The sequence below is a fragment of the Rhinoraja longicauda genome, chromosome 37 (assembly GCF_053455715.1).
Source record: "Rhinoraja longicauda isolate Sanriku21f chromosome 37, sRhiLon1.1, whole genome shotgun sequence".
Classification (NCBI taxonomy): domain Eukaryota; kingdom Metazoa; phylum Chordata; class Chondrichthyes; order Rajiformes; family Arhynchobatidae; genus Rhinoraja; species Rhinoraja longicauda.
In genome coordinates, this window is record NC_135989.1 from 3,626,258 (window position 1) to 3,650,449 (window position 24,192).

General features: G+C 48.5%; 1 protein-coding gene across 2 annotated transcripts; it reads left to right on the plus strand.

Moving 5' to 3' along the window:
• The first annotated feature begins 7,635 nt into the window (after positions 1-7,635).
• On the plus strand, positions 7,636-22,441 carry cdkn2d (cyclin-dependent kinase inhibitor 2D (p19, inhibits CDK4)). Of its 2 annotated transcripts, none has more exons than XM_078429420.1 (2): positions 7,636-7,899; positions 21,584-22,441. In XM_078429420.1, exons 1-2 carry the CDS (start codon positions 7,762-7,764, stop codon positions 21,956-21,958), a joined length of 513 nt encoding a protein of 170 aa, XP_078285546.1. In that variant the 5' UTR covers positions 7,636-7,761; the 3' UTR covers positions 21,959-22,441. The 2 variants fall into 2 exon arrangements, with proteins under 2 accessions (XP_078285546.1, XP_078285547.1); XM_078429421.1 differs by having other exon boundaries at positions 7,636-7,854.
• Positions 22,442-24,192: the final 1,751 nt, after the last annotated feature.

Consider the following 24,192-nt stretch of genomic DNA (forward strand, 5'->3'; position numbering starts at 1 on the left):
ATGGCTGATCATTCTCAATCAGTACCCCGTTCCTGCCTTCTCCCCATACCCCCTGACTCCGCTATCCTTAAGAGCTCTATCTAGCTCTCTCTTGAATGCATTCAGAGAATTGGCCTCCACTGCCTTCTGAGGCTGAGAATTCCACAGAATCACAACTCTCTGACTGAAAAGGTTTTTCCTCATCTTGACCCGAAACGTCACCCATTCCTTCTCCCCAGAGATGCTGCCTGTCCCGCTGAGTTGCTTCAGCTTATCCGTGTCTATCTTCGGTTTAAACCAGCATCTGCAGTTCCTTCTTACATTGTGTTCGGGAATCTCGGTCATGCAGTATTTGATGTCGGCTTCACACTGTATACATTTAGCACAGCGACCGAAACTGCCTCTGACAGTTGCAAACCTGCTGTGGAAATGTGGATCCACAAGCAAAGTAAAGCTGTTAATTTGAAATTAAAACTGAAAGTGCCAGAAATACTCATCAGGTCAGGCAGCATCTGCGGGGTGAGAAATGGAGGAAGGTTTCAGGTGTAATCTCTGACCCGTCCCTCTCTCGGGAGGAGGTCGAGTAAGTTATCAATAATAATTAGTCATGGTTCTGCTCTGAAACCTGCTTGTAGATAGAAACATAGAGAAATAGGTGCAGGAGGAGGCCATTCGGCCCTTCGAGCCAGCACCGCCATTCAATATGATCGTGGCTGATCATCCAACTCAGTATCCCGTACCTGCCTTCTCTCCATACCCCCTGATCCCTTTAGCCACAAGGGCCACATCTAACTCCCTCTTAAATATAGCCAATGAACTGGCCTCAACTACCTTCTGTGGCAGAGAATAAGTGCCAGAAACATAGAGAAATAGGTGCAGGAGTCGGCCATTCGAGCCAGCACCACCATTCAATACGACCATTACTGATCTTCTAACCATTACATATCTTCTAACCCACCACTCTATCTCCAGGTCCCTCAGGTCGGCCGACTTGGGGCTACTGACTATCCCGCGGTCTCGGCTTAAGCTCAGGAGTGACTGCGCTTTTGCGGTTGCAGCTCCTAGACTGTGGAACAGCATCCCTCTCCCCATCAGAACTGCCCCCTCCATCCACTCCTTTAAGTCCAGGCTCAAAACCTATTTCTACTCCCTAGCGTTTGAGGTTCTCTGAGGGGGCGCTGTGAACTGTTTATGTATGTGCTGTTATGTTTGTGTGCCATTGTATGTTCGTTTCTTAGTACAAGAACTGATGTACAGCACTTTGGTCAATGTGGGTTGTTTTTAAATGTGCTATACAAATAAAATTGACTTGACTTGACTACTGATCATCCAGAATCAGTACCCCGTTCCTGTTTTTTCCCCAATATCCCTTGATTCCTTTAGACCTAAGAGCTAAATCTCTCTCTTGAAAACATCCAATGAATTGGCTGTCACTGTCTTCTATGGCAGAGAATTCCACAGATTCACAACTCTCTGGGTGAAAAAATGTTTCCTCATCTCAGTCCTAAGTGGCCTCCCCCTTATTCTTAAACTGTGACCCCTGGTTCTGGACTCCCCAAACATCGGGAACATTTTTCCTGTATTTAACCTGTCCAATCCTTTAAGAATTTTATATGTTTCTATAAGATCCCCTCTCATCCTTTTAAATTCCAGTGAACACAAGCCCAGTCGACCCATTCTTCCATCATTTGTCAGTCCCGCCATCCCGGGAATTAACCTGGTGAATCTACGCTGCACGCCCTCAATAACAATAATGTCCTTCCTCAAATTAGGAGACCAAAACTGCACACAGTACTCCAGGTGCGGTCTCACCAAGGCCCAGTACAACTGCAGTAGAACTTCCTTTCTCCTAAACTCAAGTCCTCTCGCAATGAAGGCCAACATGCCATTAGCTTTCTTCACTGCCTGCTGTATCTGCATGCTTACTGTATAAAAAATGCTTTAAAAAGGGTGTGAAGGAACTGCAGATATTAGTTTAAACTGTAGACACAAAAAGCTGGAGCAACTCAGCGGATCAGAGTGATGAGAAGGAATGGGGGGTGGGTAATGACTTTCAGTCTGAAGAAGGGTCTTGACCCGAAACGTCACCTATTCCTTTTCTCTGGAGTTCCTGTCTGATCAGCTTTTTGTGTAGAAAATATCTCGGTTATGGTTTGTAAAAAGTCGTGATTTTATTTTGCAAACGCAACGACACGTTTAGCTCTTCACTGTACCTGTACTAAACTGAACTGATCATGGTGGCTCTGTCTTTGCCTGTGTGTGCAGCCCCTCATTGTGCGTGGGCAAGAAGAGGCACTGACTGGCATGCCAGGCTTCCACCGGGCACTCACCCATAGCCTCAGTAGAATTAGTAGCCGCAGAAGGCTGTGGAGGCCGTCAATGGAAGTCAAAGTCAGTCTGAAGAAGGGCCTCGACCCGAAACGTCACCCGTTCCTTCTCTCCAGAGATGCTGCCTGACCCGCTGAGTTACTCCAGCATTTTGTGTCAACCAATTTAAACTAGCATCTGCTAGTTTTTTTTCATACAAAGTCAATGGATATATTTAAGTCATATCGAAACGTATAAGATTATTAAGGGGTTGGACACGTTAGAGGCAGGAAACATGTTCCCAATGTTGGGGGAGTCCAGAACAAGGGGCCACAGTTTAAGAATAAGGGGTAGGCCATTTAGAACGGAGATGAGGAAAAACTTTTTCAGTCAGAGAGTTGTGAATCTGTGGAATTCTCTGCCTCCGAAGGCAGTGGAGGCCAATTCTCTGAATGCATTCAAGAGAGAGCTAGATAGAGCTCTTAAGGATAGCGGAGTCAAGGGGTATGGGGAGAAAGCAGGAACGGGGTACTGATTGAGAATGATCAGCCATGATCACATTGAATGGCGGTGCTGGCTCGAAGGGCCGAATGACCTCCTCCTGCACCTATTGCCTATAAGTCAAGTCAAGTCAATTTTATTTGTGTAGCACATTTAAACACAACCCACGTTGACCAAAGTGCTGTACATCAGTTCAGGTACTAAGAAACGAACGTACAATGGCACACAAACATAACAGCAGGGGTTTAGGGGGGGGGGGAGGCAGGAGAATGGGGTTAGGAGGGAGAGATAGATCAGCCATGATTGAATGGCGGAGAGGGCATGAAGGGCCGAATAGCCTAATTCTACTCCTAGCACGTATGATCTTATGAACACCCTTTTAAAAAAGCTCTCATATGAAGCATGCCGGGGTGACCCTTTGCTGCGTTGAAGGGGGCAAAATATAAATGGAACATCTCGTTTATCATGAGTTAACCACAAAGTGCTGGGGGAACTCAGCAGCATCTGTGGAAGGAATGGACGCTCGACACCTCGGGTCAGGAGTCTCCTTCAGCCTCTGTCTGCCGTCCACGACACAGTTCTAGCCTTAAGCTAACAATGTTCCCAATGTTGGGGGAGTCCAGAACCAGGGGGCACAGTTTGAGACTAAGGGGGAGGCCATTTAGGACTGAGATGAGGAAAAACCTTTCCACCCAGAGAGTTGTGAATCTGTGGGATTCTCTGCTACAGAAGGTAGTGGAGGCCAATTCACTGGATGTTTTCAAGAGAGAGTTAGATAGAGCTAACAGAATAAAGGGATAAGGGGAGAAAGCAGGAACGGGGTACTGATTCTGGATGATCAGCCATGATCATATTGAATGGTGGTGCTGGCTTGAAGGGCCGATTGTCATACTCCTGCACCTATTTTCTGTTTGTATATGTAGAAACAAGGAACCGCAGATGATGGTTTATGCCTAAAATAAACACAAAGTGCTGGAGTAACTCAGCGGGTCAGGCAGCATCTGTGGAGAACATGGATAGGTGACGTTTCTGGTCGGGAATTTAGAAGGATGAGGGGGGATCTTATTGAAACATATAAGATATTTAGGGGATTGGACACATTAGAGGCAGGAAACATGTTCCCAATGTTGGGGGAGTCCAGAACAAGGGGCCACAGTTTAAGAATAAGGGGTAGGCCATTTAGAACGGAGATGAGGAAAAACTTTTTCAGTCAGAGAGTGGTGAAGGTGTGGAATTTTCTGCCTCAGAAGGCAGTGGAGGCCAGTTCGTTGGATGCTTTCAAGAGAGAGCTGGATAGAGCTCTTAAGGATAGCGGAGTGAGGGGGTATGGGGAGAAGGCAGGAACGGGGTACTGATTGAGAATGATCAGCCAGGATCACATTGAATGGTGGTGCGTACAGGCTCGAAGGGCCGAATGGCCTCCTCCTGCACCTATTGTCTATTGTCTATCCTGCACACTGGGGACAATTTACATTAATTTTTACTGAAGCCAATTAACCTACAAGCCTGTACCTCCACCTCTTTGGAGTGTGGGAGGAAACCGGTGCACCTGGAGAAAACCCACACGGTCACAGGAAGAATGTACAAACTCAGAACAGACAGCACCCACAGTCAGGAATGGACCCGGGTCTTTGGCGCTGTGAGGCAGCAACTCTGCCACTGTGCCACTGTATTAGAGAATGGCTGATCAGTGTCTTAACTGTTTGCTTCCCTTGACTCATGAAAAATCTATTAACCTTAATTTTGTGATTTCCAAACTCCCCCTCCCACTAATGTTTTTATTAATTGGAGGGAAAAATAGAAGTTTCTTGACCCCATCCAGAGTTGACCAAATTCTAAAGTTTAATTTTGGCTCTTTTGATTATATGTTTCAATAAGATCCCCCCTGCACCTATTGTCTATTGTCTATTGTCTATTCTCAAGAAGTCCCTGAAGAAAGGTCCCGACCCGAATCATCAGCCAACCTTTTTTTCTCCACAGATGCTGCCTGACCCGCTGAGTTACTCCAGCACTCTGTGAAACGTCACCTATCCATGTTCTCCACAGATGCTGCCTGACCCGCTGAGTTACTCCAGCATTTTGTGTGTATCTTAAGCGAACAGTTTGATTCGGGGCTGAGCCGGGAGCGAACAACAGAGGCCGAAGCCTTTTGTCGTTTCCAAGTGAACTTCAGAGGCAGGCAGGGAAAATACCGAGCAAATGGGACAACTTGGTCAGCAGGGACTAGTTGGGCCGAAGGGCCTGTTTCTGTGCTATCTGTGGTTCTAAAGTGCCGGAGGAATTCGGTGGGTCAGGCAGCGTCTCTGGGGGAAAGTCTGAAAGGGTCCCGACACCAAATGTCTATCAATTTCCCTCCCCTTACCGGCTGAGGGGTCAAAATACAAAGTGCCGGAGGAATTTAACGGGTCAGGTTGCATCCAAACTCCTCCGGCGATCATGGGGACATTGTTTAAGAAAATAACTGCAGATGCTGGTACAAATCGAAGGTATTTATTTCACAAAATGCTGGAGTAACTCAGCAGGTCAGGCAGCATCTCAGGAGCGAAGGAATGGGTGACGTTTCAGGTCGAGACCCTTCTTCAGTCTGAAGTTCTTAGTTCAGGTGCTAAGAACTGAAGAAGGGTCTCAGTCTGAAGAAGGGTCTCGACCCGAAACGTCACCCATTCCTTCTCTCCTGAGATGCTGCCTGACCCGCTGAGTTACTCCAGCATTTTGTGAAATAAATACCTGTGGACATTGTTTTGTCTTTGAGGTACATTGTTTGTTTGTTTACATATATTCAACTTTGTGTCGTTTATTATGGTGTCTACAGCGACCATGTTTACATGTGTTGCGCTGACTTTCATTGATCCGTTTCGCGACATAATAATAAAACACTGTTGGCTATTGGTTTTATTCCAGATGACCAAATCTGCAGCTGTTTGTGTCCTCAGTAATTAAAAACAAATGGGAGTTATAGAAAGCTGGCGGCACTTGCACTGCGAACACTTGAGTTTATTTTGATAATGCACGTCCAGGCTCAGTGTTCAGGGTGGACACGGGATCCAGCTCGGCGCCGGCAGAGGCTCCTTGTTCCGGGTTCACCTGCAGGCTTTGAGCGGGCAGGGGCTCCAGGTCGTGGCGACAGGATGTGTGTTCAGGGCGGACACAGCTCCAGGCTTCTCTCCCTGGGTCCAGCGTCCAGGCTCCAAGCTGCAGCCCCCGTGTTGCAGCTGAGGGCGGACGCGGGCTCCGGCTCCGTGCTGGGGGCGGACAGATGCTCTGTGCTGAGGGCGGCGGGGGGCTCCAGGCTCCTTGCTCCGTGTCCAGGGCGGGCAGGGACTCCTGAGACAACAGACAACAGGTGCAGGAGGAGGCCATTGGGCCCTTCATACCAGCACCGCCATTCAATGCGATCATGGCTGATCATTCTCAATCAGTACCCCGTTCCTGCCTTCTCCCCATACCCCCTGACTCCGCTATCCTTAAGAGCTCTATCCAGCTCTCTCTTGAATGCATTCAGAGATTTGGCCTCCACTGCCTTCTGAGGCAGAGAATTCCACAGATTCACAACTTTCTGACTGAAAAAGTTTTTCCTCATCTCCGTTCTAAATGGCCTACCCCTTACTCTTAAACTTTGGGCGGACGGACGGGGACTCCGGCCTCATGGTGTCCAGGGCGGGCGGGCGGACAGACCCGTTGATAGTGCTGCGGGCAGTCAGGGACTCCGTGCTTCTTCTCCTTCTGTCGTATGTCTTTTAGACCTGCAGCTCCGTTGAGGCGAGCCAGGCCAACGTGTCATCGTCCAGGTCAATCGGACCTCGTTCACCATTCGGTGGGCGGTATTTGGGGCAACTGGTGACTGTGTGCTCCACTGTCTGTGTTGGGTTCACACACTCGCAGCAGGCACTGTCCACGAAACCCCACCTCTTCATCGCTACTCCATAGCGTCCGACGCCTGTCCTCAAGCGATTGTGGGTTATCCACTGCTTTCGGGGCAGGTCTTGGTCGGGGACTCCGTGCTGAGGGCGGTCAGACGCTCCAGGCTCCGTGTTCAGGGCGGGCAGGGACTCCTTACTCGGAGACTCCGGGCTCATGGTGTCCAGGGCGGGCGGACAGACGTGTTGATGGTTCTGCGGGCGGGCAGGGACTCTGCTGAGAGCAGGGTGCTGAGGGCAGTCAGACACTCTGTGCTGAGGGCAGGGTGCTGAGGGCAGGGTGCTGAGGGTGGGCAGGGACTCTGTGCTGAGGGTGGGCAGGGACCCTGTGTTGAGGGTGGGCAGGGACTCTGTGTTGAGGGTGGGCAGGGACTCTGTGCTGAGGGTGGGCAGGGACCCTGTGCTGAGGGTGGGGAGGGACCCTGTGTTAAGGGTGGGCAGGGACTCTGTGTTGAGGGTGGGCAGGGACTCTGTGCTGAGGGTGGGCAGGGACCCTGTGCTGAGGGTGGGGAGGGACCCTGTGTTGAGGGTGGGCAGGGACTCTGTGCTGAGGGTGGGCAGGGACTCTGTGCTGAGGGCAGTCAGATGCTGAGGGCAGTCGGGTGCTGAGGGCAGGGTGCTGAGGGTGGGAAGGGACTCTGTGCTGAGATCAGTCAGATGCTGAGGGCAGTCAGACGCTGTGCTGTGGCTGAGGGCGGGGCCAGTTCCGCGCCTGCGCGCACGGTAACAAAAGTAACAACAACAGCTGACGTCACGGGGTTGTTGCCACCGGCGCCGCGCGCTGATTGGCCGCGAATTGTATCCACTCGGCGCGTTGCCAGGGGCGACGGCGGCCGCGCGGCGCGGGGATTGGTCGCCGCCCCGTCACTCAGGCGCCAGGCGCTTCCGGGTAGGTCGGCTGGCCCCGCCCCGCCAAGCCCAGCCCTGCCCAGACCAGGCTGCAGCAGCGGCTGTTCCCCCCACTCTCTCCTCACTCTCCCCAATCTCCCACACCCGCACTCCCCGGCTCGGTGCAAAGGGAGAGAGAGAGCGGGGGGGCACAGCAGCAAACGACAGCATGGTCAAAAGCATGTCCGGCGCCAACAAGCTGAGCAGGGCTGCGGCGCAAGGCGACTGGCGAGAGGTGAAACGTCTTCTGAACGAAGAGAAGGTGAATGTCAATGCGGTTAATAAATACGGACAAACCGCACTGCAGGTTGGTGCCGCCTCAAAATAAGTCACATCAATGTATAGTCTGTACAGATTATCCCTGCTGTGGGAAAGTCATTAACAATCTCGTATTTGCAAAAAAATTGAATGGTCCTTTTTCCCAATTGTTTTATTGTATTCCGAAGATTTGTTGAATTTAAAGCTCTTAAGAAAATTGCGTTGCTGCTTAATTAATAACTGCCGATGTATTTACTGCGTGTGTGTGTATTTGAGCTGTCAACGCCTCTGATATGTTGTGATATCAGTCGCTGTCCGTGTAAACCTTCTCTGGAACATTAACCCCTGACTGTGTGTGTTTATTCACAAAATGCTGGAGTAACTCAGTAGGTCAGGCAGCATCTCAGGAGAGAAGGAATGGGTGACGTTTCGGGTCGAGACCCTTCTTCAGACTTCGATTTGTACCAGCATCGGCAGTTATTTTCTTATACTACCTGACTGTGTGTGTGTGTGTGTGTGTGGGGGGTGTGGGTGTGTGTGTGTGGGTGTGTGTGTGTGTGTGTGGGTGGGTGTGTGTGGGGGGGTGTGGGTGTGTGTGTGTGTGTGTGGGGGGGGGTGTGTGTGGGGGGGGGGGGGTGTGTGGGGGGGGGGTGTGTGTGGGGGGGTGTGTGTGTGGGGGGGGTGTGTGTGGGGGGGGTGTGTGTGTGGGGGGGGGGTGTGTGTGGGGGGGGTGTGTGTGTGGGGGGGGGGTGTGTGGGGGGGGGGTGTGTGTGTGGGGGGGGGGGTGGGTATGGGGGTGTGTGTGGGGGGGGGGGGGGTGTAAAGGCGGCGGGTAAACAGGCGAAGGTTTGGGCGCAATTTGTTTTTTAAATTTGTAACCCCCCAATGTATCGTAACATTTTGTGAATGAAACTGCCTCCCGGCTCGTTTTTGGCACCGAAATCCCAATTTGGAAACTCGCTCGGCCTTTTAAAACAGACGTGGTTTCTTTTCCAGAGTTGCCAGGGTGGATGAGATTCGTGGAGCAAAGAGACGCAGCCGAGAGAGATCCGGCTGTTAGATTTTAAAAAAAGATTTAAAAGGCACCATCGTTGTGAAATACACCAGTGACACATTACTATTGAAAGGGTGGAGCCTTAACCGGGCGGATAGTGGGCGGGTGTTGGCATTCATCTCATTAGTGAGCGATCGACTACTTCCTGGAATTTAAAAAAATACGCTGCTATGGCCTCAGCAGTTGTAAAAACAATTTGAAAAGCAAGCTCTTGTGTCATTATTTTGGGGTTACGCCACCATGCCCACAATGTTGCTCCACGCCCATTATAATTGATTCCTGTAATTGGAAAGTGACAAGTTCTAGATTTTTTAGAATCGCAACAGGTCGTTATGTCTGGAATTAAGATTGAAGATGTGGTGGTGGTTTTCAAAGCATCGTACTTCACGTTTTGTGAGAACAAGCGCACAGTGTGTGTGTAGGAAGGAACTGCCGATCAACTGAGTAACTCAGCGGGTCAGGCAGCATCTCTGGCGAGAAGGATTGGGTGCCCGTTTCGGGTCGAGACCCTACTTCAGACTGCAGATGCTAGTTTAAGAAAATAACTGCAGATGCTGGTACAAATCGAAGATATTTATTCACAAAATGCTGGAGTAACTCAGCAGGTCAGGCAGCATCTCAGGAGAGAAGGAATGGTCGCCCATCCCTTCTCTCCTGAGATGCTGCCTGACCTGCTGAGTTACTCCAGCATTTTGTGAGCAGATGTTAGTTTAAACCGGAGATGGATCCAAAACGTCAATTATTCCTTCTCTCCAGAGATGCCGTCTGGCCCGCTGATTTACTCCAGCTTTTTGTGTCTATCTTTAAGAATATAATGAGAGCAGATTTAACAAGTGTCTTGCTAAAATAAACAATTGGCAGAGTTGTGGGAAGATCGGATTGGAATCATAACAACGTGTTGGAAGGAACTGCAGATGCTAGATTATACCAAAAATAGACACAAAGTGCTGTAACACAGCGGCATGTTCCTACCTCCAGGTTTCCTATCCCCATCTACTTTCAGTCTGAAGAAGGGTCCCGACCCATCCAAGTTCTCCGGCATACTGCCTGACCTGTTGAGTTACTCCAGCACTTTGTGTCTATCCTGAGCATTTCTGGAGATTAGAAACATAGAAAATTGGTGCAGGAGGAGGCCATTCGGCCCTTCGAGCCAGCCCTTCATTGTGATCATGGCTGATCATCCACAATCAGTAACCCGTGCCTGCCTTCTCCCCATATCCCTTGATTCCGCTAGCCCCTAGAGCTCTATCTAACTCTCTTTTAAATTCATCCAGTGAATCGGCCTCCACTGCCCTCTGTGGCAGAGAATTCCACAAATTCACAACTCTCTGGGTGAAATTTTATTTTCCCATCTCAGTTTTAAATGGCCTCCTCTTTAAGAATAAAGACTGAGGCCCCTGGTTCTGGACTCCCCCAACATTGGGAACATATTTCCAGCATCTAGCTTTTTATCCAGTCCTTTTATAATTTTATACGTAACTAGACCAAGTGGACCCGTTGGGCCCAAACCTCTCCTGCATTGGTGCAGCACCCTCTCCTCTCTCTCCTCAACCCCCCCCCCCCCCTCCCCTCTCCCTTCTCCCCCACTCCCTCCTCCCCTCCCCTCCTTTTAAACTTAAAAATGTGAATAACTTAAAAAATATAACACCGATTTCAATAAAACTACTTGCATTATCACTAAAGTGACAATGGTGAGTAAGGTGGGCCTAAAATTGTCACGCTATCGTGTACCGTTTTCGCTGAAGTTCAGTCACATACAAGATAACAAACGCGAGTTTTAGTATATAGATTTGGATAGGAAATGTTTCTGGTTGGGGCCCTTGGTCAGACTGGCGTTTCGGGTTGGGACCCATCTTCAGACCCCTGAGGAAGGGTTCGAGCCCAAAACGTCACCCATCCATGTTCTTCGGAGATGCTGGCTGTCCCACTGAGTTACCCCAGCACTCTGTGTCCATAACTTCATGTCAGAGGTATGGCCATTGACCTTGGCCTCCCTGATTCTGTCAGCTGTCAGTCCACTGCTGTGTCTTCTGAAGGAGCTGCAAGGAGATGTTGAATGTGGACCAGTCCAATGAAAGGCCTGGATAGAGTGGATGTGGAGAGGATGTTTCCACTAGTGGGAGAGTCTAGGACCAGAGGGCACAGGCTCAGAATTAAAGGACGTACCTTTAGGAAGGAGATGGGGAGGAATATTTTCAGTCAGAGGGTGGGAGTGAATCTGTGGACTTCATTGCCACAGACGGCTGTGGAAGCCAAGTCAATGGATATTTTAAAGGTGGCGATTGATAGATTCTTGATTAGCACGGGTGTCAGGGGTTGTGGGGAGAAGGCAGGAGAATGGAGTTGAGTGGGAAAGATAGATCAGCTATGATTGAATGGCGGACTAGACTCGATGGGCCGAATGGCCTAATTCTGCTCCTACAACTTGTAAACTTATGAAGGTGGTCCAGTTTCCGATGGTGTGTGGCTTCATAAGGTCATAAGACATAGGAACGGAATTAGGCCATTCGGCCCATTGAGACTGTTCCACCATTTGCTCATGGTTGACCTACTTTTCCCTCTCAAGTCCTGGCAACATCCTTATAAATCTTCTCTGCACCCTTTCCAGCTTAACAACATCTTTCCTATAACAAGGTGACCAAATCTGAATACAATACTCTAAATGTGGCTTCTCCAATCTCTCATACAAACATATGTCATCGCGTCGAGTGAAGTATTTTAGCTTTAGTTTTAGAGAAACAGCGTGGAAACAGGCACTTTGCCCCATCGATTCCGTGCCGACCAATGATCTCCCACACACTAGTTCTATCCTGCACACTAAGGACAATTTACACAAGCCAATTAACCTACCAATCGGCGCATTTTTGGAATCTGGGAGGAAACCGGAGCACCCAGAGAAAACCCACGCTGTCACAGGGAGAACGTTCAAACTCTGTAGAGACAGCACCCGGGGTCAGGATCGAACCAGGGTCTCTAGTTGTAAGGCAGCAGCTCTACAACTGCGCCATGGTGCCACTATTTTTTTGCCACTGTGCCATCCTTTAGTGAGTGAATGAGAGAAATTCTGTCTGAGTTCGTCCAGCCCTCCTGACACAACATCTTGAGGATTTGAGTATAGGAGTAAAGAGGTCCATCTGCAGTTGTTCAGGGCCCTGGTGAGACCGCATCTGGAGTATTGTGTGCAGTTTTGGTCTCCCAACTTGAGGAAGGACATCCTTGCTATTGAGGTAGCGCAGCGTAGGTTCACGAGGTTAATCCCCGGGATGGCGGGACTGTCATATGAGGAAAGATTGGAAAGACTGGGCATGTATTCACTGGAATTTAGAAGGATGAGAGGAGATCTCATAGAAACGTATAAAATTATAAAAGGACTGGACAAGCTAGAAGCAGGAAAAATGTTCCCAATGTTGGGGGAGTCCAGAACCAGGGGCCACAGTCTTTATTCTTAAAGAGGAGGCCATTTAAAACTGAGATGGGGAAAAAAAAATTCACCCAGAGAGTTGTGAATTTGTGGAATTCTCTGCCACAGAGGGCAGTGGGGGCCAATTCACTGGATGAATTTAAGAGAGAGTTAGATAGAGCTCTAGGGGCTAGTGGAATCAAGGGATATGGGGAGAAGGCAGGCACTGGTTACTGATTGTGGATGATCAGCCATGATCAAAATGAATGGCGGTGCTAGCTCGAAGGGCCAAATGGCCTCCTCCTACACTTATTTTCTATTTTTCTATCTGGCCATATGGTGGATGGGATCAGGTCCTTGCGGTGTGGAAGATAAGCCACTGTTGAATACTTAAAACTCTGAACGCCAGACCTCATTATTTGCATAAAACACTTTTTTAATTGTGTGAAGGAACTGCAGATGCCAGTTTACGCCAAAGACAGACACAAAATGCCGGAGTAACTCAGGGGGTCAGGCTGCATCTCTGGAGAGTAGGAATGGGTGACGTTTTGGGACAAGACCCTTCTTCAGACTTAGAGTGAGGGGAGACGGAAATGAGAGATATGGAAGGTTACAAAGAACATTTAAGGTGTGAAAGGGACAGATCAAAGCAGACTATGGTCAAGAAAATGTAGAATGGTTCATTGTTGGCTGAGGGGGAAGGTGGGAAGAAGGTACACAATTAATCAGGACAACAGTGAGACTAGATGGAGAACTAGGGTGGGAGAGGGATGGAGAGAGGATTACGGGCGGCACGGTGGTGCAGCGGTAGAGTTGCTGCCTTACAGCGAATGCAGCGCCAGAGACTCCGGTTCGATCCTGACTACGGGCGCTGTCTGTACGGAGTTTGTACGTTCTCCCCGTGACCTGTGTGGGTATTCTCCGAGATCTTCGGTTTCCTCCCACACTCCGAAGACTTACAGGTATGTAGGTTAATTGACTGGGTAAAATGTTAAAAAAATTGTCCCTGGTGTGTGTAGGATAGTGTTAATGTGCGGGGATCGCTGGGCGGCGCGGACTCGGTGGGCCGAAGGGCCTGTTTCCGCGCTGTATCTCTAAAAAAAATCTAAAAAAATTACTTGAAGTTAGAGAAATCAATATTAATACCACTGGGGTGTGAGCTGCCCAAGCGAAATATGAGGTGCTGTTCCTCCAATTTGTGTTTGGCCTCACTCTGACAGTGGAGGAAGCACAGGACAGAAAGGTCACTTGTTTTTACAGTCTGAAGAAGGGTCTCGACCTGAAACGTCACCCATTCCTTCTCACCAAAGATGCTGCCTGACCCGCTGAGTTACTCCAGCATTTAGTGTCTGCATTTTTTCTCGCTAAAGCTCTGGAGAAGGTCTCAGCCCCAGTGCGGAGGGATTGCTTCGGGAGCAGTCGTGTGCCTCGGGGTTGTTGTTGGAGCCAGATCATCTCAATGGAGGGAGAAGGTGGTAATTGAGATGTCTGCACCTCTCCACAGCTGTGAGATGCAGACAGGAAGACCGGCGCGGAGAATGCTCACCGTATTCTCCAGCTGTGTTGCAGAGAGTGGACAGTGAGAGTTTAATGGGCTCACTCACACCCACACACCCACATACCCACACACACACAGACCCATACACGCACACACGCACACACACACACGCACACACGCACACACACATACACACACACATACACATACACACATACACACACACACAGACAGACACATACACACACAGACATACACATACACACACACGCACACACACATACACACACACACATACACACACACCCACACAGACATACACACAAACACCATACATATACACACACACATATGCACACACACACACACATATACACACACACACACACACACACACACACACACACATAAACACTACACACACACACACATACACACACTCACACACACACACACACTCACACACACACACACACACACAGACATACACACACGCACACACCCACACACATAAGTCTATGATGATAACAGTCCGGGTTTGTTTATACAGAGAAAGCTGCCAACCGATGCCAAACCCTGGACGTTGCCTCCCCCACCCAACCCTTATCTTCCACCACCTCTTCCCAGCCGACTCTCTGTTGCCACTAAGGGGCGCATCTCTATTTTGTCAAATCAACAAACGTATAATCAAAGATAGACACAAAAAGCTGGAGTAACTTGCCCTGAAGAAAGGTCTCGACCCAAAACGCCACCCATTCCTTCTCTCCAGAGATGCCGCCTGTCCCGCTGAGTTACTCCAGCATTTTGCGTTCATCTGCGGTTTAAACCAACATCTGCATTTCCTTCCTACACAAATGTATACGGCTTACGACAGACACAAAAAGCTGGAGTAACCCAGCGGGTACGTCACCCATTCCTTCTCTCCAGAGATGCTGCCTGTCCCGCTGAGTTACTCCAGCATTTTGCGTCTATCTTTGGAGTCCAGAACCAGGGGCCACACACAGTCTAAGAATAAAGGGGAGGCCATTTAAAACTGAAGTGAGAAGAAACTTTTTCACCCAGAGAGTTGTGAATGTGTGGAACTCTCTGCCACAGAGGGCAGTGGAGGCCGATTCACTGGATGAATTTAAAAGAGAGTTAGATAGAGCTCTAGGGGCTAGTGGAATCAAGGGATATGGGGAGAAGGCAGGCACGGGTTACTGATTGTGGATGATCACCCATGATCACAATGAATGGCGGTGCTGCCTCGAAGGGCCAAATGGCCTCCTCCTGCTCCTATTTTCTATGTTTCTATGTGTCTATCTTGGAACAGCATCTGCGGTTCCTTCCTACACTATAATTCATATGACTCTTGTTTTTAAACAGATTGTAACAGGAAAGACATCAGGCATGTACTGGCAGAGATGATGTATTATTTCCACTGTGGTGCCTTCTAATTATGCCGTCAGAATCCACCCATTAGTTAAACCTCTAAACTCTGGTTCCTTCTCTAATGCTTGGTATTAAAATAACAACCCCGGGCTCCCGACCCCTTAGGAACCACAACCCCATTCTCCAGGTCCAGCCCTCAAATACAGTCAAACCATCACTGTTAGCTTTTGGGAGGGGAATTGAAGCGTAGAAGTAATAGCCAAGCTAGCCATGTTCTTGATGGACACAAAGTGCTGGAGTAACCCAGCATCTCTGGAGGCATAGTCGTGCAGCCCAACTTGCCCACACCGACCAACATGCCTCTTCCACGTACGGTTGCCAACTATCTCACTCCCATATAAGGGACAAGGTGACTTCACCGCCCCAGCCAGCGGCCACGTGCTCCCACTCCACCAATGGCAGCCGCCCGGGCCGGGACGTGGGTTGCTATGCAACCTCCGTTAGGCGAACACACTCGGACCCACTCCCGGACACACTCCATTAGCCTACACTGTCCCGGCCTACAGCGTCCCCCCGGGCCTAATACGGGACAAGGGCGGTCCCGTACGGGACAAACCAATTTAGCCCAAAATACGGGATGTCCCGGCTAATACGGGACAGTTGGCAACCCTACTTCCACACTAGTCCCACCTGCCCATATCCCCATTTGGCCAATATCCCATTAAACCTATCCTAACCATGTATCTGTCTAAATATTTCGTAAATGTTGCGATACTACCTGCCTCAACTACCTCCTCTGGCAGCCCTTTCCATACACCCATCACCCACTGTGTGAAATAAAACTTGCCCCTCGGGTACATATTAAATCTTTCCCTCCTCACCATAAACCTATGTCCTCTGGTTCTCGATTCCCCTACTCTGGGCAAGAGACTGTGTGTTTACCTGAGGGATCACAGAATGCTGGAGTAACTCAGCAGGTCAGGCAGCATCTAGAAGAGGTCGAGACCCTTCTTCAGTTTACCCGATCTATTCCTCTCATGATTTTGTATACCTCTATGATCACTGCTCATCCTACTGTGTTCCAAGGAATAGAGTCCTAGCTTGGACAAGCTAGATGCAGGAAAAATGTTCCCAATGTTGGGGGAGTCCAGAACTAGGGGCCACACAGTCTAAGAATAAAGGGGAGGCCATTTAAAACTGAGATGAGAAAAAACCTTTTTCACCCAGAGATTTGGTGGAATTCTCTGCCACAGAGGGCAGTGGAGGCCAATTCACTGGCTGAATTTAAAAGAGAGTTAGATAGAGCTCTAGGGGCTAGCAGAATCAAGGGATATGGGGAGAAGGCAGGCACAGGTTACTGATTGTGGATGATCAGCCATGATCACAGTGAATGGCGGTGCTGGCTCGAAGGGCCAAATGACCTTCTCCTGCACCTATTTTCTAGGTTTCTATGTTTCTAACCTCTTCCTATAGCCTATGGAGAACAACAATGGGTGACGTTTTGGGTTGGGTAATATGTAAAAAAAATAAAAAATTGTCCCTAGTGTGTGTAGGATAGTGTTAGTGTGCGGGGATCGCTGGGCAGCACGGACTCGGTGGGCCGAAGGGCCTGTTTCCGCGCTGTACTCTTAAAATTTTTTTTAAAAACGGGACAAAGACGGTCCTGTACGGGACAAACCAATTTAACCCAATATACGGGATGTCCCGGCTAATACGGGACAGTTGGCAACCCTATCTGTATAGGCAGTAGAGGTTTCCTGGTATGCTTATGCACTAAGAAGCCGGGGATAGAAGCATATCAGGGGTCCACATAGTGATGCAGCGGGTAGAGCCAAGTTCAATCCTGACGTCAGGTGCTGTCCGTGTGGAGTTTGCATGTTTTTCCTGTGACTGGGTGGGTTTCCTCTACATACTCCGGATTCCCCCCACATCCCAAACACGTGCACGTTTGTATGTAAATTGGCCTTGGGGAAATTACTCTTAGTGTGAAGGGAGTGGATGAGAAAGTGTGATAGCATGGAATCGGTTTAAATGTATGACCAGTGGTCAGCATGGACTCAGTGGGCCGCAGGGCCTGCGTCTTTGCTGCATTGTTAAACTAAAAGGGTGACCGCGCTTTTGCGGTTGCAGCTCCTAGACCGTGGAACAGCATCCCTCTCCCCATCAGAACTGCCCCCTCCATCCACTCCTTTAAGTCCAGGCTCAAAACCTACTTCTACTCCCTAGCGTTTGAGGCCCTCTGAGGGGGCGCTGTGAACTGTTTATGTATGTGCTGTTATGTTTGTGTGCCAATTGTATGTTCGTTTCTTAGTACCTGAACTGATGTACAGCACTTTGGTCAACGTGGGTTGTTTTTAAATGTGCTATACAAATAAAATTGACTTGACTTGATTTAAATATATCCATTGACTTTGCATGAAACAAAACTGGCAGATGCTAGTTTAAACTGAAGGTTGACTTGACTTAACTAAACCGATTCACTATTTTTGTAATAAAAAGGAACTGCTGATGTTGGTTTCTACAAAAGATAAGCACAAAGTGCTGGAGTAACTCAGTGGGTCAGGCAGCATCTGTGGAGAACATGGATAGGTGACGTTTCACAGAGTGCTGGAGTAACTCAGCGGGTCAGGCAGCATCTCTGGGGAACATGGATAGGTGACGTTTCACAGAGTGCTGGAGTAACTCAGCGGGTCAGGCAGCATCTCTGGAGAACATGGATAGGTGACGTTTTGGGTCGTTATTTGTGAGTGGGGCTGTCAAGGCCAGGATTTATCGTCTACACACATGGCCTCGTCAGGAGTCAATGTCTTACAGGCTGTCAATTTTTTTTAAACCCTGGTAATCTGTGGTGTTTGCAAGATTCTTAGTCAGGCAGAAGATACAGAAGCTTGAAAGCACAGACCACCAGACTCAGAAACAGCTTCTTCCCCTCTGTTATCGGGTGTCTGAACGGCCCTTCCATAAGCTAGGGCACTGTCCGATTCACCTCTATCCCATTGCGGACATTGGACTTTGTCTGTGGAGCTGATGCGCTACAATGCTGAGAACTATATTCTGCACTCTGTATCTTCCTCTATTGTACGTGATTGGCTTAATTGTGTTGATGTATTATCTGAAGATCGACTCAGTGTGCTGGAGTAACTCAGCGGGTCAGGCAGCACCTCTGGAGAAAAAGGATGAGTGACGTTTCGGGTTGGAATACTTCAGACCCATATATATTAAAACGCGTTAATCAAGTCATATAGTATTATCTGATCTAGTTTAGTTTGGAGATACAGCACAGAAACAGGCCCTTCGGCCCACCGAGTTCGCATCGATCAGCGGTCCCTGCACATTAACACTATCCTACACACTAGGGACAATTTTACATTTATCCCTAATTTGAGGAAGGACGTCCTTGCTATTGAGGCAGTGCAGCGTAGGTTCACGAGGTTAATCCCCGGGATGGCGGGACTGTCATATGAGGAAAGATTGGAAAGACTGGGCTTGTATTCACTGAAATTTAGAAGGATGAGAGGGGATCTTATAGAAACGTATAAAATTATAAAAGGACTGGACAAGCTAGATGCAGGAAAAATGTTCCCAATGTTGGGGGAGTCCAGAACCAGGGAACACAGCCTGAGAATAAAGGGGAGGCCATTTAAAACTGAGGTGAGAATTTTTTTTTCACCCAGAGATTTGTGAATTTGTGGAATTCTCTGCCACGGAGGGCAGTGGAGGCCAATTCACTGGATGAATTTAAGAGAGTTAGATAGAGCTCTAGGGGCTAGTGGAATCAAGGGATATGGGGAGAATGCAGGCACGGGTTACTGATTGTGGATGATCAGCCATGATCATATTGAATGGCGGTGCTGGCTCAAAGGGCCAAATGGCCTCCTCCTGCACCTATTTTCTATGTATCTATGTATACCAATCCAATTAGCCTATAGACATGTGTATCTTTGGAGTGATCTGTTTGGATAGCATGCAAAATATCATCACAACCAGAGAGCAGTGCTGAACTACTATCTACGTCTTTGATGACCCTCGGACTATCCTTGATCGGACTTTGCTGGCTTTACCTTGCACTAAACGTTATTCCCTTATCATGTATCTGTAAACGGCTCGATTGTAACCATGCATTGTCTTTCCACTGACTGGATAGCACGTACGCAACAAAAGCTTTTCACTGTACCTCGGTACACGTGACAATAAACTACAAAAACATGTCTGAAGAAGGGTCTCGACCCGAAACGTCACCCATTCCTTCTCTCCAGAGATGCTGCCTGACCCGCTGTGTTACCCCAGCATTTTGTGTCTACCTTCGATTTAAACCAGCGTCTGCAGTTTTTTCCTACTGTAACTGAGTTACTTGCTCACACAAGCAGTGAGCTCTACATGAATGGGCACTCGACTTTGTCAGTGCTAATGACCTTCATATATGCCCCCCCGATGGTCTTCGGTGGTGGGGTCGTAGGGTAGTGAGGTGGTGGCTTAGGGGTACTCCACACTCTTAAATCTCTACTACAGCAACATTTCTTACCCTTATCATGTATCTGTACATTGTAAATGGCTCGTTTGTAATCATGTATTGTCTTTCCGCTGACTGGTTAGCACGCAATAAAAGCTTTTCACTGTACCTCGGTACACGTGACAATAAACTAAACTGAATTGAACTTGGGTCTTTCTATTGACTGAAATAATGTAAACTCAGCGTGGCTGTTGGCACTGCTACCGGGGACTCTGGTTTAGACCTGCCCTCGGGTGCTGGCTGCGTGGAGTTTGCACGTTCCCCCATGAACTGCGTGGGTTTCTCCCTGATGTTCCAGTTTCTAAACACATCCTTCAACCCTGCTCGGGCTCAGCACAGGCGTTGCGGGCCGAACAGCAGCAGTATAAGTGGTCCTGATACAATATAAGGGTGGCGCAGCGGTAGAGTTGCCGCCTTACAGCGAATGCAGCGCCGGAGACCCGGGTTCCATCCCGACTACGGGTGCTGCCTGTACGGAGTTTGTACGTTCTCCCCAGGACCTGCGTGGGTTTCCTTCCGAGATCTTCGGTTTCCTCCCACACTCCAAAGACGTGCAGGTTTGTAGGTTAATTGGCTTGGTAAATGTAAAAATTATCCCTAGTGGGTATTGGATGGTGTTAGTGTGGGGGGATTGCTGAACGGCACGGACCCGGTGGGCCGAAGGGCCTGTTTCCGCGCTGTATCTCTAAACCGAAGATACTAGAGGAGCAAGATGGAACACTCCGTTGAAATAGCCTATACTGAAGTGTAGTACGCAAAGGAGCGTAACGTCCGCCATTTTAGGAAGCAAAACCCGCCTCTCGCAGTGTAATCAGTATTGTGGGGGAACAGTATGTGTGATGAGACCATTCAAATGCAGAATATATCTCATCTATCAATTCACAGATTTTTGTTATTTTTCTTTTTTAATGTTCCTGCAAGTTTCTGCCTAAAATGGCGCCGTGACATACTACGGTTTTTAGGGCCGAGCGGTCTATCTTGCTCCTCTAGTATCTTTGGCCATGACATACTACGGTTTTTAGGCTCGAGTGCTCTATCTTGCTCCTCTAGTATCTTTGCTCTAAACTAAACTAATATGTACAACGATGAACGTAAGCCAGCATAATGGTGCAAGGACTCTGATGCGGAACCAAATAAGATTGAATTGATAAACCTAAGCACGGCATCCTAATTGTTTGTGGGTGTATATGTTCAGTCACTCAAGTCTTTGTACACGTTCTTTAGCAGGAATGGGCGATGTTTCGGGTCGAGACCCTTCTTCAGACTGAAGAAGGGTCTCAACCCGAAACGTCGCCCATTCCTTCTCTCCCGAGATGCTGCCTGACCTGCTGAGTTACTCCAGCATTTTGTGATAGTCAGTCAATATGTACAAATCCAGAATCAACAACATCTCCCATTACTGCACCATGGTCTGAAGAAGGGTCTTGACCCGAAACGTCACCCATTCCTTCTCTCCCAAGATGCTGCCCAACCTGCTGAGTTACTCCAGCATTTTGTGAATAAATACCTTTGATTTGTACCAGCATCTGCAGTTATTTTCTTATAAGTTCTTTATTAGCAGATCACTAGCAGTACAGCTGCTGGCTAATGTTACCCCCAGCTCCCACGTTAGTCTGGTGACTAGCAGGCCAGTACAAGGTATGTAGGTTAATTGACTGGGTAAATGTAAAAAATTGTCCCTAGTGGGTGTAGGATAGTGTTAATGTGCGGGGATCGCTGGGCGGCGCGGACTTGGTGGGCCGAAAAGGCCTGTTTCCGTGCTGTATATATATGATATATGATATATGATATATATAACGCAGTACGAAACCCGATCTGGATTGTGGACCGGATGTGCAACAGTAAAACCAGACATGGATCTACACTAATCTCCTGTCTCTCTCATTCTCTCTCCCCTCAGGTGATGATGATGGGCTGCAGCTTCGTGGCTGAGGAGTTGCTGAAGAATGGGGCGGATACCAACATCCAGGATAAGAACGGCTTCACCCCAGCCCACGACGTGGCCCGGACCGGCTTCCTGGACACCATGATGGTCCTGGTTGAGTACGACTCGGACGTGAACGTGGAGGATGCTTCGGGCTGTCTGCCGATCCACCTGGCCGCCCAAGAGGGCCACCTGGGCCTGGTCCAGTTCCTGGCTCCGAGGTCAAGCGCCTGGCACAAGAACTCCAGCGGGCAGACCCCGCTGGACTTGGCCAGGGCTTGCGGTAGAACTGAGGTGGCGGAATGGTTGCAGGAGCACTTGCAAGCAACGGAAACCCCATCCCTGCACTGATTCACAGGTGGCCGAAACACTGACATCTCCTCACGTTAACCTTGCCAACCCCTGCTCGTTCCCACGGTGCACTGTTGACTACATTTTTGTTTTTTAAATTGAGTGGAAGCTCCTTTTCAAAATATTTGATTGCCATCTGACCAAAAGAATAGTATCCAAATGACTTAAAACAAAAATTAAAACATTTTTTTTTGCTCATGTAAATTTGAAAGTGAGCAGAAGTGGCTTTGAACTCTGCAGCGCTTCCTTGAACCGAGGATTTTTGCACGTTGCCTTGGGAGCCCTGGGCTTTGCCGAGCTTCCCTGAAGGAGAGCTGGAACGATCGACAGAGCAGCTAAGCTCCACAGACTTGGTCTTCGGGAAGCAAGCACCTTTTGGCGGCACTGTCCAGAAGGGAGGAGCATGGGCAGATGTTCCCAATTACTCAGCCGTTGCATCTGCATGCCTGCACTGAACAACGAGATCTCTCAGACAATGGGTGGTGGGGAGAGACGAGGGGGTGGAAGGTGAGGGAGGGGTGGGTGGGGTGAGCTGAAATCTGCTGCTCACTCAATCACGAGCACCTCAGGGAAAATAGTGTCTCGAAAAAAGGAATTTCCCATGTACCAGGGGAGCTGGAGATCGAAGAGTTCATGTTTTATCTTAACCAATGTGGGTTTACATTGATTTAAAGTACTGTAAAAAATATATAATGAGATGCGCTTTACAGATTTTTCTAAGTTAGAATGGTTTTGTTGTTATTTTTGCTCCCTTTTTTTGTTCTTTTAAAGGAAACAGAAAGCAGTTAATGTAGCAATGAACTTTTAAGTCCTGGGTGCTTTAATAATTTGTAAAGGAGTGTGTGTTCATTTATATTGTTTTATTTGAAAATTGATTTCCCATTGTACAAAGGCGAAGCTTTTACATGCTCCTTTTTTTTAAATGTTAAGGAAAAAGAGCATGCTTAATTTTCCAGAAGAAATCGTGAAGCACTTAAAAGTTCTGGGTTTAACAGTGTTGCACATGTGCAGGCTATCTTTGTATGTTTTCGGGTTTCACAGGATAAGTAGATAAAAGTGTGGATGCAGTGTAATTAGCAGGACTCGGGCCGAGATTCCAGCATGTCGCTTGTCTATTCCCTCCACAGATGCTGCCTGACCCGCTGAGTTCCTCCAGCACTTTATGTTTTGGCTCAGAGATTCCAGGAGCCGAAAGCTTATAATTAAATCGGATGGTAAATTCGACCAGCATTTGGATAACAAGAAACTCACTATAAACCAAGCAGGTCTTCATCATTAAAAGACACAAAGTGCTGGAGTAATTCAGTGGTATCACAAAATGCTGGAGTAACTCAGCGGGTCAGGCAGCATCTTGGAGAGAAGGAATGGGTGACGTTTCAGGTCGAGACCCTTCTTCAGAATTTAGGATCTAGGAGAGAAGGAATGGGTGACGTTTCGGGTCGAGACCCTTCTTCAGACTTTGACCTGTTGAGTTACTCCAGCATTTTGTGATACCTTCGACTTGTACCAGCATCTGCAGTTATTTTCCGACACAACTTACCAGAGTAATTCAGTGGGTCAGGCAGCATCTCTGGACGACGTGAATAGACAACTTTTCGGGTTGGGACCCTCTTTAGATGAGGGGTCAGAACCCTAAACGTCACCCATCCATGTCCTCCAGAGATGCTGACTGACCTGCTGAGTTACTCCAGCACTTTGCGTCTATCTTTAGGATGAACCAGCACCTGCAGTTCTTTGTTTCTACAGGTACAGACCTAAATTACTCCAGCACTTTGTGTCTTTTTTTTTTGTAAACTAGCATCTGCAATTCCTTGTGCCTGCTTAAAAAGCATGGATCTACGTAAAGGGAGAAAGTGGAGACTCTCTTGCCTTCAGCTCTTCCCCCACCCACCCCTACTCTCAGTCTGAAGAAGGGTCACTCACCTACCCTTCTGCAGAGATGCTGCCTGACCCGCTGAGTTACTCCGGCACTTTGCGCCTATCTTTGGTATGAACCAGCACCTGCAGTTCTTCGTTTCTACAAGTACAGACCTTGTTTATCTGGAGTGAGTAGATACGTGGAGGAATCCCCTGATCAGTTTCACACAGTTGCAATGATGAAGAAATAGTCCCTACTGAGTGAACAGCAGTCTTGGGAAGATTAGGGCGGCACGGTGGCGCAGCGGTAGAGTTGCTGCCTTACAGTGAAAACAGCGCCGGAGACCCGGGTTCCATCCCGACTGCGGGTGCTGTCT

Excerpts from the sequence above, each read along its gene's own strand:
- cdkn2d (XM_078429420.1), top strand. The coding sequence starts at position 7,762 with ATGGTCAAAAGCATGTCCGGCGCCAACAAGCTGAGCAGGGCTGCGGCG. Across the intron at positions 7,900-21,583 it reads ACGGACAAACCGCACTGCAG|GTGATGATGATGGGCTGCAG; the intron begins GTTGGTGCCGCC and ends CTCTCCCCTCAG.